General features: G+C 31.2%; 3 protein-coding genes across 3 annotated transcripts; 1 reads left to right on the top strand and 2 right to left on the bottom strand.

Annotated features, from left to right (window-relative positions):
* Window positions 1-17: 17 nt before the first annotated feature.
* On the bottom strand, window positions 18-7,813 carry LOC106720597 (DNA polymerase theta). Its single transcript, XM_045678860.1, has 9 exons — window positions 5,679-7,813; window positions 5,373-5,497; window positions 3,380-5,304; window positions 2,892-3,075; window positions 2,044-2,225; window positions 1,592-1,761; window positions 818-1,151; window positions 466-730; window positions 18-309 (listed from the first exon to the last, which is right to left on the bottom strand). Exons 1-9 carry the CDS (start codon window positions 7,793-7,795, stop codon window positions 23-25), a joined length of 5,589 nt encoding a protein of 1,862 aa, XP_045534816.1. The 5' UTR covers window positions 7,796-7,813; the 3' UTR covers window positions 18-22.
* Window positions 7,814-8,458: 645 nt separating this feature from the next.
* Window positions 8,459-11,310, bottom strand: LOC106720691 (UPF0415 protein C7orf25 homolog). The gene is made up of 8 exons (XM_014515437.2): window positions 11,091-11,310; window positions 10,791-10,974; window positions 10,322-10,458; window positions 10,040-10,197; window positions 9,541-9,752; window positions 9,274-9,408; window positions 8,833-8,975; window positions 8,459-8,598 (listed from the first exon to the last, which is right to left on the bottom strand). Exons 1-8 carry the CDS (start codon window positions 11,241-11,243, stop codon window positions 8,515-8,517), a joined length of 1,206 nt encoding a protein of 401 aa, XP_014370923.2. The 5' UTR covers window positions 11,244-11,310; the 3' UTR covers window positions 8,459-8,514.
* Window positions 11,311-11,805: 495 nt separating this feature from the next.
* On the top strand, window positions 11,806-16,370 carry LOC106720598 (proliferation-associated protein 2G4). Its single transcript, XM_045678861.1, has 8 exons — window positions 11,806-11,954; window positions 12,166-12,400; window positions 12,654-12,807; window positions 13,208-13,429; window positions 14,448-14,540; window positions 14,893-15,006; window positions 15,611-15,757; window positions 16,066-16,370. The coding sequence occupies exons 1-8, from the start codon at window positions 11,870-11,872 to the stop codon at window positions 16,153-16,155; spliced, it is 1,140 nt and encodes a 379-aa protein (XP_045534817.1). The 5' UTR covers window positions 11,806-11,869; the 3' UTR covers window positions 16,156-16,370.
* The last annotated feature ends 109 nt before the right edge of the window (window positions 16,371-16,479 follow it).

The raw sequence follows: 16,479 nt of genomic DNA, 5'->3' as shown, positions 1-16,479 counted from the left end.
TCATTTTATTACCAGTCTAAATTTATACCTTTATTTCACTAAGGGTGCCCCAAGTTTTTCCTGACTTCAGTTTAACGGGTAAAGGAACATTTAAACATACCGTATCTTCCAGAACTCTTTTTAGAACTTTCGAGAAATCTTTCATATGTGTTTCTTGTACTTCATAAATAAGTTCATCGTGCAATTGTAATATAAGGCGAGGTTTTATATAAGAAAAATGTGTTTTATCTACAGCACACATCGCTGCTTTAGCGATGTCTGCTGCAGAGCCTTGAATTGTTGTGTTCACTGCTTGACGCTCCGCAGCACCTGAATTAAAAAAAAATATCATAAAAACAAAAAATATAGCAAAATGGCAAAGACTAAAACAATAATAAATGCGTTGAAAGCCGTCTTTAATTTTTTAATTTTTTTTTTTAAATAATATAAATTTATATTATAAATACAAATATTAATAATATTTACTTCTCTTATGTGGTAGATTACTTTTAATATCAGGTAAATATCTGCGCCTTTTTTTTAAAGTTTCGACATAACCATGTTCCCTGCAGGCATCTATAATTGATTGTATGAACGTTTTCAAAGAGGGATATGTTTTATAAAATGTGTCCATGAAAACAGCAGCCTCTACTTCTGTCACATATAGATGTTGACTCAAAGTCTTGTTGCCCATTCCGTACAGGATACCGTAGCAAAGCTGTTTAGCTTTCTGACGGAGATCGTCATCAACCTATGAATAAAAAGTACATAATAATCAATGCATTTTTTTAATCCCATTTTGAACTTTCGACAAACCATTATTTCGAAATTAATTTACCTCTTCCTCTGGTAAACAGCTCCACGAAGCAGCTATAGCTTTGAAAACATCAACATCAGACCTCATAATCTTCGTCAAAACCGGGTCACAGCTGTAATGAGTGAGTATTCTCAATTCCAGCTGACAATAATCAGCAGAAACGAAAACACAGCCTGGCGTTGCTATAAACACATTTCTACAGTTGAACTCTATCACGTCGGTGGAAAGATCATTTTCGTTTGTCAGAGTGAGATATTTGACGGGAATAGAGAACGTTCTTGGTACATTTTGTAGGTTCGGCTCTCTCATAGTTATACGGCCGGTGCAAGTGTGCATTGTGTAGGAGGGGTTTATTCTGAAAACAATGTCGTATTCATGACTCGCTCACACTTTCAAACACTATACAACATATGCGAGTTTAAACAATTCTAAAATGTTTTCATACTAAATATAGGTACGGGGATTTTGTGAAAACGTTTAGTTTGTATTTTATATTTAGAAGACGTTAAATTAATCCAAATAGCCATTAGAAAGTTACATTATCACTGAGTCCCATAGGATATATTTATTACTAGATTTTAGAAACCTGCACTGACGATGTCATAAGCTAAAATAAAATGCCTTACATCATAGTTGAAAAAGTACGTCCGAGGTTAAGAAATTTTGAAACCAAAAAGCTCGTACTAAAAACTGTTATCTCCTTTGTTTAATAATGAAAAGATGGACAATGTTCTTGTACATATGTACACAGTACATAGACAGAAATACACAATTGAATATCCATGTAACACAAACCTGTCGGCCGTAGAGTAACTACTAGCTTTTTCAGTCAGTGGGTATAAAGTTTTCGTTAATATTGCATTCAATTTCCTCCAATAAATAACAACAGTGGCCAAAGGACTGTTATGTGCAGTTAGAACACTTTTCTTCGTACTCACTCTTCTACCTTTATAAAAGCCTAATACCTGAAATCAACTTAAATATTGAATAAAAAGTTACCTCGTTACACACCACTACGAAAGTAAACTTAACCACTGATTGGTATGAACTAGTTATAGCCTAACCAAGTATATAAAAATCCTAACTCGGAAGCGCTGCAAATAGCTTCTTTATTACATTACTTTTTAATATGGGTAAACAAATTAGTTCCTAATTTTTCCGCAATATGGCGAGGGTTTCTATATTTCTGGTTCGGCTATAATATGAAAATAATAGTAACTAAACCCAAAAAAAATATAAAAATTAACCTTCGCGACATCTTTCGACGAATTAAAATTGAAATGATAACCGCATATTTTATAAGCCTTCTTCATCAATATTTCTTGTGTATTTTTCACATCAATCAAAAGTTTCGCAGCCAGATCTCTGTCAACCCCGAGACCGTGGTATTCGCAATTAGCTAAGATCCTTGCAACATGAGTTTCCACATCTATAATGTAAATAAAACTCTGGTAAAGGAATATAAAAGGCGGCATATTCACAACAGAACATAAAAATCAGCCAACTAGAAAAAAAAACAACAAACAAATTTGCTACATCATTTTGTAACCATCTCGTATTTCCGGACTGAAAACTCATTGTAAACTAAAGTTTGTTCGCTAAGAGAATCTATTGTTAATTTTTCCATTTTTTAGTACTAATAAAACGTAAAAAAATCCAGTACATATATTAGTATGCAAGGTTCTAGAATCAATAGTCTTCAACAAATTGTAATTTATATCCTGGAAACTACGCTCACTACATCTCGATTCCTCTAGAGCAGTGTTTACCAAAGTGGGCGATAACGCCCCCTTGGAGGCGTTTGAAACCTAGGAGGGGGCGATAAGAGGCCCAAAAAATGGGGGGCATTGAAATTCAATTGTGGTTTTTAAGTTTTAGGGCTGAATAAAAATTAGAGGGCTCTGAAATATAATTGATTTTCAAAGGGGCCACCCCTGAAAGAAATAAGTTTGACAATCAATGCTCTAGAGACCAACATTAATAAAATTTACAACACTTACTCATTACTATTGGATGATCTCTATTTTTTTATAGTCATGTTTTATACCTATTTATTAAATGTAAAAAATCTTTTCGTTATAAAAAATCAACTAACTTGCTATAATGTTGATGTCTTGATATTGTTTGAAAAGAAACTCCTTTTGCTTTTCACCTAAGCATTGTATGCACCATGCTTTCAATAAAGCTTTTTCTATACAGTCGGAGTTTTTAAAATTCTTTTGTGCATTTCCAATCTTTAAAAGTTCTGTCGACAAATCGATATCACAGTATTTTCTCATCTATAAAGAAAAAAAACATATATATATAATATCTATTTAAAATATAAACAACTAGTTATAAGTATCACGCGAGTCAGTCGGTTTACAATTAAAAAGTCTATACCACAAAAACAGACAATTTTTCCTTAATGAAAGTTAAACCTATGATTATAGCCTATTCCAGACTATGTTCTATCTCTATGCCAAATTTTATCTAGATCCGTTTAGCTGTTGTAAAGTTAAGTGGCAACATCTATATGTTAATTCATCTTAACTATCGCATTCAAAATATTAGTAAGAAGTAAGATTAAATTAACGAGCTTACCAAGTAGTTGACATCAGCAATTTTTTCATCACTCTCTATTAACCATTCAGTTAGTGACAAATCTGTACAGTTTGTAGTCAAATTTACAGATAAACTACGTTTTAAATGCACGTAAGTTGTCGTCAAAGACAGCAAATTCAGGTTTAAAGAGTCTTTATTCAGCCAATATGACATCTTTTTCTTTATTTCGTGCAATATTTCCGTTACAGAATTGAAATCGAAGTAAACACATAGATCATTACTTAAACACAACGCTATTCCTTTTAAAGCATCAAAATTATGCACAACTTTTCCTTTTTGCATTACGTCAGAATTTTTAAAAATACTACTTCCAATTACTTCGTTAGTCGATTTTGATTCATTTATATCTAAGTATAAAGAAACGTTACACCAAGATTTTATTTCATCTAAATATTCTATCAAATCTATTTCTCTCAAAATATAACAATTAATAATTTTCTGTCTTATTTCAATGCTTAATTTTTTAGATCGATTACATTTTAAATTATTTATTTGAAAATTTTTATCATCAATGTTCTTTTTCATTCTCTTTAATGGCTGCTGTGGCTGATTTAATTTGTGACTAGGTCGTTTAAGAGGACTTTTGTAGTCCCAAATTTTGACTGCGTCTTGGGAATTAATAATTTCAACAGCCTGTGAGATGTTTACATTGCCTGATTTCTGTTCTTTTTTATCTTCTTCATAGATTAATTTAATATCGTCATCGTCTTCAGCCATTGCGATAGAAGATGTGAACGCGTTTAATATTGACTGACAGTCAATTGTAACATCATTTAGGCTTGTATTTTTATTACTATCCTCACTATTACTAAATGTACTCGGCAAAAGATCGATTGGCAATGTCTCATCAAAAAAACTGGATCCGCTTTCATCGGATGAAAATAAGCTAACATCTTTGGTAGATGCATCTTTAGTAGACACATCTTTCAATAATTTGTTTTCATTAGCATTTTCTGGAGTACCAACGATCAATTCATTATCCCCGAAACTGATTTCTGGTGACATTATTTTATCGGATGCTCGTAATTTTGATATATTATTTAGTGCAGTAGAAAAGTCTAAAGATTCCCAGACTATATCATCTTTTAATATCGACGGACTATCAGTACGAGCAAAATTAATATTGTTAATTATAGGGCTATCTTTAATTTCAATGCAATCTTGGTCAATTTTTTCTTTCCGCGAGGATTTCTTTTCTTGAGTAGAATGTTTAGAGTTAGCGGTTCTTTCCACATTATCCTTTATTAGATCTTCTTTATATGATAGTAAGGATCCATTATTCATAAGTTTCTGGTCATTATTTTCGTTATCTGTTACGATGCCATTTATTGCTTGAAGATTAGATTGTTTTTTCGTTGATAAATTTTCCGGAACTATATGGCCATTTGTACCAATGATTAAGTTGCGGTTTTGTTGCGAATTCGAAAAATTTTTACAGTGAGAATTTGAACTCTTATCATTGCAAATTGTTTTATTCTCTAATTCATTCCATTTTATTTCAGTTACTCCAATCTCTTCTTGTAAATATTTTCTCGCTTCAAGGATTAAATTTAGAGCCGCTTCTTTAGCAGTCATACCACAACAACCAGTTATCCAAATATTTTTAATTTTATTGCGCTTCTTTAAATCGCATTGGTCATCACCATCTATTTCTTTTTCGCTCTGAAATGGAACCGCTTTCAGCAGTATATTTTCTATAGTATTTACATCTGCTGAAGCTATACTTGATATTGTTTCAAAACCTTTATCAAATAGTGCTCTTGCTCTTATCCCATTTAATGATGTCAACTTCATCAGTTCAATTAACTCTGAATGTATACCAAAATGGAGACGATCCTGGAACTGAGAAATTAACAATTCCATATTCTTCCATCCCAATTGATGACAAAATGCTGTTACCATTCCTAAAACCAAAATTCTAGCTAGACATGTAAAAAATAAAAATATAAAGTGCCAAAAATTAAACACATACCCGCAAATGTAGCAGCAGCTTGTTGTAGTCCCTGTAAGAAACCTCTAGGACATTGAAATTTCTCTGCTACTTGTGATAATGGTACTTCATTTACTAAATCTTGCAAAGCCAATGCCGTATAAAACCTAGAACATGTTTTTATTTTTAAACAAATATATGAAAAGTATTGCAAAAGAAGCACTTAAAGATTTTGAATTTAATAGCAATGGGAATAAGCTTTGTTTTTAACTGTAAAGTATCATATATAGCAATTTTGTACTGGCAGAAATATAATATAACTATTTGATCAATATGATTTAATTATACCTTTTATGAATATTCAGTTTCTTCTGATCTATTTTCGTATGATTACTTCCTCTCAAACGTTGTATTATAAAACTTTCTTGGATACCAATCAGTTCACCAACTTTTTTCATTGCTCTGGTTAAAGACTCCCATAGAGTTAATAAATGTAACCAATCAATATCATTCCATTGACTGCTAACACTATATGGTGTCACTAAGTAGATGAGATGTAAATCATTTTCTAATACAATACATTGTCGAGCCTTCTGCAGTTCACAGAATAAAGACAGTCCATCATTAGGAGCCATTGAGGATGATAAGCAAGCTTTGCCTAAAGAAGTGGCTACATATTGAATCTCATTACCATCATCCTGTACTCTTATCAATTCATAATTTTTTAATTTATCTAAAGTCTCCCCTAATAGTAACATTTGTGACTGTATCTTCTTTTCTTGGTTAAATAATAAAGAACATTTTGTATACAGATTCAATTCAGACTCAGTACATGTTACTTGACTAGCAATGATTTCAAGTACAGCCCTCATATATCTGTCCTCACTTTCTATACAACTTTTAACAGGATTCAAAACACCTATCATTAATTCTTGACCTATTTTTTTCTCCGCCTCTGTACATATTAGTATACTTTCTCCTTTTACATCTCTGCCCATTCTACCTGCTCTACCAATCATCTGTTTATAAGTCAAAATATTTAAAGGCTGTCTTTGAAATACAGGTGTTCTTATAATAACTTTTCTTGCAGGTAAATTAACACCAGAGCTGAGTGTAGATGTTGCTACTAAAACTCTAATAGCGCCAGATTTGAATGCACCTTCGATTATGTCTCTTTCATCAAAAGTAAGACCTGCATGGTGATAAGCAACACCAAAAGATACAATATTTTTTAAAATTTCATCCAAACCAACAGGACAATTTTTGAGTTGTTCCAAAACTTCTGCAATTTTTTCTTTGTTTAACTGATTTCTTAAAACTGTACCTATTTCATTATTTGTACATCCCAATTTGAAAAATGTTGAAGCAATACTTTGTGCTAGACTTTCACATCTATTTTTAGTCATGCAAAATATTAATACTGAGCAACCTTCTTTAATTGTATCCAAACAAATATCCAACACACTTTCATTTTCATTTTCCAATCCTGTATTATTACCTATTGATCTTAAGTATGTTCCTTTTTTATCATATAATTTTTTCCCCACTAAACAATACTCTTCTAGGGGAATAGGTCGAAAATCTGTAATAAATAATTCTGCATCCAACCAAGCAGCCAAAACTTCTAAATTAGGCAATGTAGCTGACATACCCACAATTTGTATGTTGACATCATTTGCCTTTAAAGAAATGTACTTAATTTTTGTTAATAGAAGCTCTAAGATGTATCCACGGCTTGAATCCCCTAATAAATGTAACTCATCAACCACAACAGCACCCAATTCAGAAATATTACCTTCATCAATAAGACGATTAACTAAACTATTTGCTTTTTCTATTGTACATATGGCAACATGCACGGCTTGTAAACCTCCCGGTGGTGATTGTGATCCCATAAACCCTTCAACTCTTATCCCAGAACTAGAGAGTATGTCTTGTAAGTAAAACATCTTCTCCCTTACAATAGATACAAAAGGTAAAATAAATAATACCTTTTTTTGACGCTCTAATATTGTTTTTATTGTAAGTATTTCTGCTACTAAAGTTTTTCCTGCAGATGTGGGCGCAGAATAAACTAAATTACGATGTTCCAGTAACACATTTGATTGGCTAAGGCAGGATACTTGCCATTCAAACATTTCTTTAATACCTTTATCTTCATATTTTTTTGTAATTTCAAATGGTAAGCCCCAATTCATTAACTTTCTTACATTTATATTGTTCTCAGCCTTTTTGACTCCCTTAGTAGTTAGACTTAACTCTAAATTTGAGACAGATTTTTTTTCTGTGTTGCTCTTTATATTCTTATTGTTCCGTTCAGCTAAATGAACAGTTTGTGTAATGTAATCTCTCACTGTCACTAAAGAGTTGTGTATTGAAAAGGAATTGTCGAAGCAATTTTCCAAAAATGAAACATTCTCTACTAATATTTGAGAATCAATCACATCCTTGTTAGTTGCGGCCATTTATATGAACTTAGTATCTTGTACATTAAACTAAATTGATTTATAATTAAAATAAACACGATACCGATACAGTATTACACAATAAACAATATAAATTTATTTATTTACAATTTGTGATTATAAAAATCACAATCACATTTTAAATATGACATTTACGTTGACTATCACAGAGTATTTTGTTTTGTAACTGTTAATGTCATATGTCATTTCAGCTTGAAAATAAAAACAATGAATAATCTTATAAGTACTCTTTGGTTGCACAATACCAGAAAAACATGTTTTTTTTTAACAATGAAATCCCTTTTATTTACTCTTCGCATATATTAATTAATTACACCATATTTTTTTGAATATCACGAAGAAATTAATCCATAAGTTTTTCACCTCTTTAACGCCTTTATATTAGTGCTAATTTGTGCAAAAAATAGTTCTGTAGTAGATAACGGTTTGTAAAAGGGTAAATTAAACACTCAAATATAAATATCTTTTATATTAAAATAAATTATATCACAAATTATTGCTCATGATGCAATGCAATATCACAAGTGGTGTTTACACAAAAATATTTAGTTTTTATTCACATTACTAAACACATTGCAACAAATTAAACAATAATAACTTTAATTTCTTCTTCAAATTACATCTATAAATTGCATACCGGTATAATTTTCAACTTCTCATTATTATTTTTTTTTATACTTATATAGATGCTTGAAAAATCATAAGTCAATTTTAGTAGCAGTTGATTCTTTTCCTTCCGTAAGAGCTCGAGATTCGTGAATAAAAACCGCGTATGTAACACCCTAAAATAAAATAATAAACCAAATACAATCATTTGATAATTTAAAATTGTATGTATGGAAGTGAGTGTGTTTGCCAAACTATCAGTACCCATAAACTAAAAAAAAGACTTATAAATTAAATATAATGACACCTCACTCATTAAAACTTAGTTCAGCAATTTAGGCTCTACATGATACATAAAAATATTAGCACGGGACATATTACCCTCCTTTCAGTCCGGCAAAAATACATACCTGTTGCAAAGCAGCTCTAACAAAACCTTCATTTGCTGACACAGTAAGAGCTTTAATTCTATGACCAAAATTGAATATGACTTTAGAGCGCAATCTTACGTGGCCTCTAATTTTCAAATTTTGCCTTGGATAGTCATCTATACCTATAAACAATAGTCAAGTTTTAGAACAAAGTTGTAATTTAAATACATTTAGTGCTACATTTTTTACATCATAGTCATGGATTCAAAATCTATATATATGAAAGAAAGTTGTGTTAGTTACACTATTTATAACTCAAGATCGGTCAAACTGATTTAGCTGAAAATTGATGGGGAGGTAGCTTAGAACTAGGAGACGGACATATGAACTTTTTTATCTTGTGTACATTTTTTTATTCCGCGCGGACGAAGTCGCGGGTAAAAGCTAGTTATTTAAAATTTAAAATAAGACATTTCTTACCACCACTGTCATCTGGATAAACTTTGATCATTTCTTTTAAAATCGCAGTCCTTTGCTTTTCTAAAGGTCCTCCCAAAATATTGATAATCTTATTAAAATCGTCCCATGCAGTTATACAGCATACTAAAGTCTTTCCTAAAAATACTTAGTATTTACTTAGTCTTACTTAAATTACAATTGGATGTAAAAATTTAAAGAAAGAATTTAGAATATAATTTTTTACACACACTACAATTTTAATGATTTTTGTATAGAATAATTTCTTACCTTGAAATAATCTATCCAGCACTGGCTTCACAGGTCTTTCCGCTTCCCAAGCAGCTTGTTGTGTTAGAACTTCTTGTTTGAACACATAATTACAATGGCCATTTGTCATATTACTAACATAAGCCATCATAGCACTAACATCTAGATTTAATGTTTTAATTTCTAGTTGACTTTCTATACATTGGGGTACATCTTGGATGGATTTTTGTTCACTGTAAATGTATGTATAATTATAAAAAAATAATATAGTATTGTATATAACTTCTTTTAAACTGTATGGAGGTGCACACACAATTTTAACATCATAATCAGATCAGGGGTGGGTTAAAGTTTGAATTTTATAATACATATTTTGTTTGTACATTTGTGACATTTCCCAAAGATTACATATACATATTATTTTGCCAGTGTGCCAACTTTCTATTTATGTTAAATAATCAAAATTGTAAAGTTGGCTCTGTTATATTGTGGCTCTTAGGTTTGTAATTTTAACACTTACTTAAAATCTAGTTCTTCTTCATCAGACTCCCATGAATTATCACAGTCATCATCATTGTGTTTAGAATCAGGTAGAACTTCACCTTTCACTATAACACCAAGTGATTTCAATTTGTTAGCTAATGATTCTTCTATACCACTGACAAACTCAAATACAACCTGAAATAGCAAGAGTTTTTACAAAAATTTTCACATTTTTAATGACTAGAATTATTTTAAGGTAACAATTAAATAGGATCTAAGTAAAAAACAATTTACATAACTCTTCAGTAGATCTACTAACCTTTGGTGGTTGATACATACATGGATAGAGTTTAGCGCACTCTACATAATCTTGTGCCTGGTCTACAATTGATCTTGCACCATATGATGCATTTCCAGAACTAAGTGCAGATAGTGATTTTGGATTCCGAGCTATCACTAAAAAAGAAATAGATTTTAAGTTTTTTTGCTCCTAAACAAGTCCTAAGCTTGTTAATTATAGGAAGTAACACATTTCTAACGATACTACATGTAACTATAAGTATTCTAAATAAGAATGTGAAACATAAATGTGTTCCAAATTAGAAAGTCAATATTAGATCAGAGATTAACTTTTTTTTTTTTGCTAAAATTCATGCACATTCTTATTTGAAAAATACTATTACAACCATTTGTGATAGTATGTTTTGTTTATTTAAAAGTTTAGGTCTTAACTTGTATCAGTATTTAATAATTTTCAATTAACTGTGTGTTTACACAATCTAAAATACCTTTGTTCCATATTTTTCCATTATCACTAATTACATCAACCAATAATTTATTTTCGTCACTAATATGAAATATTTTACACACAGCGACAGCGCCTGGCCTTGTTGCACAGTCAACCAAAGCACTTAAATGTCGGAGATTTGAACATGCCAGTTGTTCTATTTTGATCTTATCCGATTTCTGTAACTGAAACAAAAAATTGCATATTGAGAACAAATTAAGAAGTCTTTGGCCTGCCTATTACTAAGGGCTGATAGACTAAATAAAGTAGTAAATTGGAGGTTAATTATAAAAATTATTACTCTTTGCAAAAAATGTATCTCTTGTCGTATTTTCCTTTGTAGTTTCAGATTACCGTCCAATTCTTCTATAACATTAATTCGTGTGATAAGTTCTAAGCCAAAGTTTATTTTTTCATCCAACATTTTCCTCAATTCCTCAGCTGATGGAGCCATGTTACTTTATATAACTTTCTATTCTTGTTATAATAATTTTTGTATTATATCTACATGACACCTTTTATAAAAGTTATAATTTAATTTAATGATTATAATAACCACCGGTTAAAATTGTGCAATAAAAATTTCAGTTGTGAAAATTATTACTGAACAGTTTTATTGTCGTTACAATTTTACTGTACGTTTAGGTCGAATTAAAAACTATTTAATCAACTTTGCTAATGTTTCGTAAATTTAATTTTTTATTTACTATCTTGTCTTGAGTTATTGACTTGAGTTGAAATAAAAAATCGAAATGTCAAATGTCAAAGTCAAAATTGTTAAAAAATTGACTAAAAAATTTGATACAAGTTGCGTTTTTGAAACACAAATATCATCACATGGCCGTAGTTAACAACTAACAATTTTCTTACGTGTTAAGATGCTTGTTTTTTAATTGTTGGTGGACAAAATAAAAAATAGTAATCAATAAAATGAAATAAAAATTACAAATCACTACTTTGATTTTCGAACGCATGCAGTTCTTGACTTTTTTGAAATGACGTCATTATCACGTGACCTACATCCAACAAATCGGCCAACCAGAAACAAGCACCCGACTAACCAAACTACAGTTTAGAGAAATGGCTGACGACAAAGAAGTCGAAAAAACGATTGCAGAAGACTTGGTTGTTACCAAGTACAAATTAGCGGGTCAAATTGTTAACCGTAAGTACAGCGATACGTCTATAATTGTTAAAAAATACTCGATTCGTCAGTAAATGATTTCTCTATCTACTCGTCTCATGGACGCGTGTCATCGCCATGCGGACAACGTGCTATCCCTAAAGCCAATTCCTGAAACTCTTTCAAAACTTTTCTTGTTCGATTAAATGAAAAGTTTGTAATGTTCATCAATTTTCAAAATTCTTCGTTTCAGGCGTTTTAGAGCAAGTAATCGCAAAATGTGTGCCTGAGGCGTCTGCAAGAGAAATATGTGAATTTGGAGACAAATTAATATTAGAAGAAACATCTAAGGTATTCAAAAAAGAGAAGGATTCTAAGAAGGGGATTGCATTCTCGACATGTGTGTCTGTAAACAATTGTATATGTCACTTTTCACCGATTCCAAGCGAAACTGATTACTTTCTAAAACAAGGCGATCTTGCGAAGATGTGAGTATGGCACAAAAGTCAGTCGTAGTTCAATAAAAAGAATTTCAATATGATTCCAAGTAGTTTTAGAACATTAGTTAACTACTTTCTGTATCTTAATCTACATGACACGACTTTGATATAGTCCTGTTTTATTTTTACTACAGTAAAAAATCTAACATTGTAATTAATCTCACTATTTGACGCTGTACGTCTCAGTAAAATTTTAATTGTAAATAATTGTATTTGAAACTAGTTATATTTTTTTATTCAGAGATCTTGGTGCTCATATAGATGGCTTTATTGCGGTGGTTGCCCACACTGTGGTGGTTGGTGGTGGCGAGGTCACAGGGCGTGCAGCGGATGTTCTCCTTGCTGCATATCTTGCCAGCGAAGCCGCCTTAAGATTATTGCGACCAGGCAATGAGGTATTACATTTGTTCTTTATAAGTTATAATTTTTTCTTCGCACTGGTGTTAATTTTTAAACCTATGTAATAATAAAAAATTTCTTAGTAACCGTAACAAATCAATTAGTTCATTTTATTACAGGAAGCTACTCATATCTTAATACATTCCCTTCATCAATCAAAATGATAAGATATGAAAAGTCCTAGGGATAGATTATAACTTCCTGAATCTTTCCATAATAACTAAAATAGTTAATTTTGGTACAAGCTCAGGATAAAATAATGGAAAATTCTTGTGTGACAAAAATATACTTATTTTTGACAGAAGATCTTTCCTACATCAAATATTTAATTTTCTCTCAACTTAAAAGACTTGAATTTTATGATAAAATACTTAACATTATTTGTTTTATTTTTAGAACCAAGCAATAACAGATGTAGTACAAAAGATTAGTGCAGAATATGGTTGTAAGCCCGTTGAAGGGATGCTTTCGCACCAATTAAAGCAATTCCGAATTGATGGTGAAAAGAGTATAATTCAGAATCCTTCCGAAGCTCAGCGTAAAGAGCATGAGAAAGCTACATTGGAAACATATGAAGTTTATGGAATGGATGTGCTTGTTTCTACAGGAGAGGGTGTTGTAAGTAATTAAACTTTCTGATCTTTCCTAAATTTGCAAATAGTATATGTAAAAAAGATGCAAAAATTTTATTAACAAATAGAAATCTATATATATAAAAGAAAGTCGTGTTAGTTACACTATTTATAACTCAAGAACGGCTGAATCGATTTGACTGAAAATTGGTGGGCAGGTAGCTTAGAACCGGGAAACGGACATAGGATAATTGTTACCCCGTTTTCTATTTTTTATTCCGCGCGGACGGAGTCGCGGGTAAAAGCTAGTTCATAAATAAATATGTCCTATATATAAGAGGCAAAGTAACAAATTGATGTGTTAAAAGCTACCTCTTAGTCTAGTTAACAACATGCACTAAACACAAATACACATTTACAGGTGTAAACCTGTTTTTTTGCTAAAGTAAAAGAGCCTGTGTGGCATCTTTTCCTATGTGGTTGAAACTTTGAGAGCCTCTCCTGTAATTATGTCAATTTGCACATTGAAACTTATTTGTAGGAGCTATCGAAATGTTTCCTCGGTTGTGTTATGATCCTGGCTTTCTCTTTGTTATCTATATATATAAAAGAAAGTCGTGTTAGTTACACTATTTATAACTCAAGAACGGCTGAATCGATTTGACTGAAAATTAGTGGGCAGGTAGCTTAGAACCAGGAAATGGACATAGGATAATTTTTACCCCGTTTTCTATTTTTATTCCGCGCGGACGGAGTCGCGGGTAAAAGCTAGTCTTTTATAAAATGATCATATTGTTTTGTGTGTGTGTGTGATTTAAAAATGAAACATTAACATGTACCAATAAGACAAAATATTTTTATTAATAGGCCCTGAATTCTTTCCAGGTTTAGTTTTAAATAACACATCTGGCAGTACTCAGGGAAAAGTAAAGTAGTATTAACTCTTCTGAAATGCTATATAATACATTTCAGCTTTTAAAATACTTCTACATTCAATTTTGAATGTTATTTATTTTTAAATTGCGTTTAAATTTGATTTTAACAGTTTTTTTTATTTCTTTTAGGGTCGTGAAATGGATACTAGATGTACAATATATAAGAAAACCGATGAAATTTATCAACTTAAATTGAAAGCATCAAGAATGTTCTATAGTGAGGTATTAGCATAATATTTTTTTTTTCTAAAGGAACAATTATTTTTTTAATTTCTATAAATATATATTTTTTTTATTCCTAAATGTTGTGGTAGAAATTTATTCCCTGAATTTTTTTTATAAGTAATACACTTGGATGTTGTATTGCTGTTAACATTTCAGGGTATATGGATGTAATGTGTTTGAGCCATTGTGGAACCCTTAATGGTACAGTGGTATAATTCATTACCACAAAAGTTCTATAGGATAATGTTATTGTTTGTTTGTTTATAATAAACACTATTCCTTTTTGTGTAAATAAATTTAAATGCATTTATATTTAATGAGGATTTAATTATTTTTTCTTTTGTAAAAGGTTCGCAACAAGCATGGCTCAATGCCATTCAACTTACGCAGCTTTGACAAGGAGACAAGTGCCCGCCTCGGTGTGGTTGAGTGTGTCAATCACAAGCTTATTGAACCATTCCAGGTATGTTACTAACCAACGAATTTATATGAATGTTGTCATCAGCAGTAGTTCATTCACTGTATAGATCCAAATGTTTTGAAAAAAAAAATTATTTTATATCTTTTTGTAAAAAAAATTATATGTAACTAGCTGTCGCCCGCGATTCCGTCCGCGCGCAGTTAAAAAAAAATAGATGTTGGCCGATTCTCAGACCTACTGAATATGCTCACAAAATTTCATGAGAATCGGTCAAGCCGTTTCGGAGGAGTACGGGAACGAAAACTGTGACACGAGAATTTTATATATTAGATATGTGAATTTCGATAAAAGTTTGGTTTCATATACATACTTATTTATTTAATGTAGTGTTTCCCAAAGTGGGCGATAACGCCCTCTTGGAGGCGTTTGAAACCTAGGAGGGGGCGTTAGAGGCCCAAAAAATGGGGGGCATTGAAATTAATTAAAGTAATGAAATTGTGATTTTTAAGTTTTAGGGCTGAATAAAAATTAGGGTCGCTCTGAAATATAATTGATTTTCAAAGGGGGCGGTGAAAGAAATAAGTTTGACAATCACTGATTTAATGTATGGTTTTTGAAGTTATAAATGTTGCATTTTATATTATAGGTTTTATATGAACGACCAGGAGAATTAGTAGCGCAGTTCAAGTTCACCGCACTACTGTTACCAAGTGGTACCCACAGAATTACCGGATTGCCCTTTGACAAGAGCCAGTGTAAGACTGACCGCACCATCAAGGATCCCGAGCTTAATGTAAATATAGCTTACTGATTAAAATTACAGAGATTTAGGGTATTTTTGAGATATCTAATACATCTTTTCAAGAATATGTTCTAAATAACATACCCTGTTATCTTTCAAAATAGATTTCCACATAATCCATTTTGAACAAGCGCAGGGTAGAGCAAATGTGATTTTTTTGAGCTGGTTTGTTTTTCTTAACACTTCAGTTTGAAGAATTACTACATTCATAATATGTAATTGTAACAGAAGTTGAATTTTACAGTTTAAGACATCAATAATATTTTCCAGTTGTTTAATAACTTTTTTTTGTTCATCAGTCTCTTCTGAACTCCTCCGCGAAATCCAACAAGAAGAAGAAAAAGAAAACCGGCACAGAAGAAGCCATGGAGGTTGAAACTGCTGCATAGCATATCTGATCATCCTCACAATGAGGACTATATTGCTGAAACTTTATACAAACTCTCATTTCACTGACATGCAAAACATCCAGTACAATAAAATTAACATTGGAAATAAATTAATAATGCGAAAATATTTTATTTTCAACTCCCATACACTCCTGTTATCGTAAAATCATTTAAAATGTAAGAACTCTCTCATTGACACAAAATTTTTCTTGCAGTCACAATATAAGTATTTGTAAAATTTGAATTAATAAAATAAATTTTTTACAAACTATGATCAAATATTTCTTTTCCAATTCAAGTTTGTTTTACCTCTTCGTACTTACG

The sequence above is a fragment of the Papilio machaon genome, chromosome 8, assembly GCF_912999745.1.
Source record: "Papilio machaon chromosome 8, ilPapMach1.1, whole genome shotgun sequence".
NCBI classification, from domain to species: Eukaryota; Metazoa; Arthropoda; class Insecta; order Lepidoptera; family Papilionidae; genus Papilio; species Papilio machaon.
The sequence above is the reverse complement of the archived record's forward strand: the minus strand, read 5'-3'. Positions and strand labels throughout refer to the sequence as shown.

Excerpts from the sequence above, each read along its gene's own strand:
- LOC106720597 (XM_045678860.1), bottom strand. The coding sequence starts at position 7,795 with ATGGCCGCAACTAACAAGGATGTGATTGATTCTCAAATATTAGTAGAG. Across the intron at positions 5,305-5,372 it reads AGCTGCTGCTACATTTGCGG|GAATGGTAACAGCATTTTGT; the intron begins GTATGTGTTTAA and ends TTTTGGTTTTAG. Across the intron at positions 1,762-2,043 it reads CGTCGAAAGATGTCGCGAAG|GTATTAGGCTTTTATAAAGG; the intron begins GTTAATTTTTAT and ends AGTTGATTTCAG.
- LOC106720691 (XM_014515437.2), bottom strand. The coding sequence starts at position 11,243 with ATGGCTCCATCAGCTGAGGAATTGAGGAAAATGTTGGATGAAAAAATA. Across the intron at positions 8,976-9,273 it reads TTATCCAGATGACAGTGGTG|GTATAGATGACTATCCAAGG; the intron begins GTAAGAAATGTC and ends TATTGTTTATAG. Across the intron at positions 8,599-8,832 it reads TTAGAGCTGCTTTGCAACAG|GGTGTTACATACGCGGTTTT; the intron begins GTATGTATTTTT and ends ATTTTATTTTAG.
- LOC106720598 (XM_045678861.1), top strand. The coding sequence starts at position 11,870 with ATGGCTGACGACAAAGAAGTCGAAAAAACGATTGCAGAAGACTTGGTT. Across the intron at positions 12,808-13,207 it reads TATTGCGACCAGGCAATGAG|AACCAAGCAATAACAGATGT; the intron begins GTATTACATTTG and ends TTTTATTTTTAG. Across the intron at positions 14,541-14,892 it reads CAAGAATGTTCTATAGTGAG|GTTCGCAACAAGCATGGCTC; the intron begins GTATTAGCATAA and ends CTTTTGTAAAAG.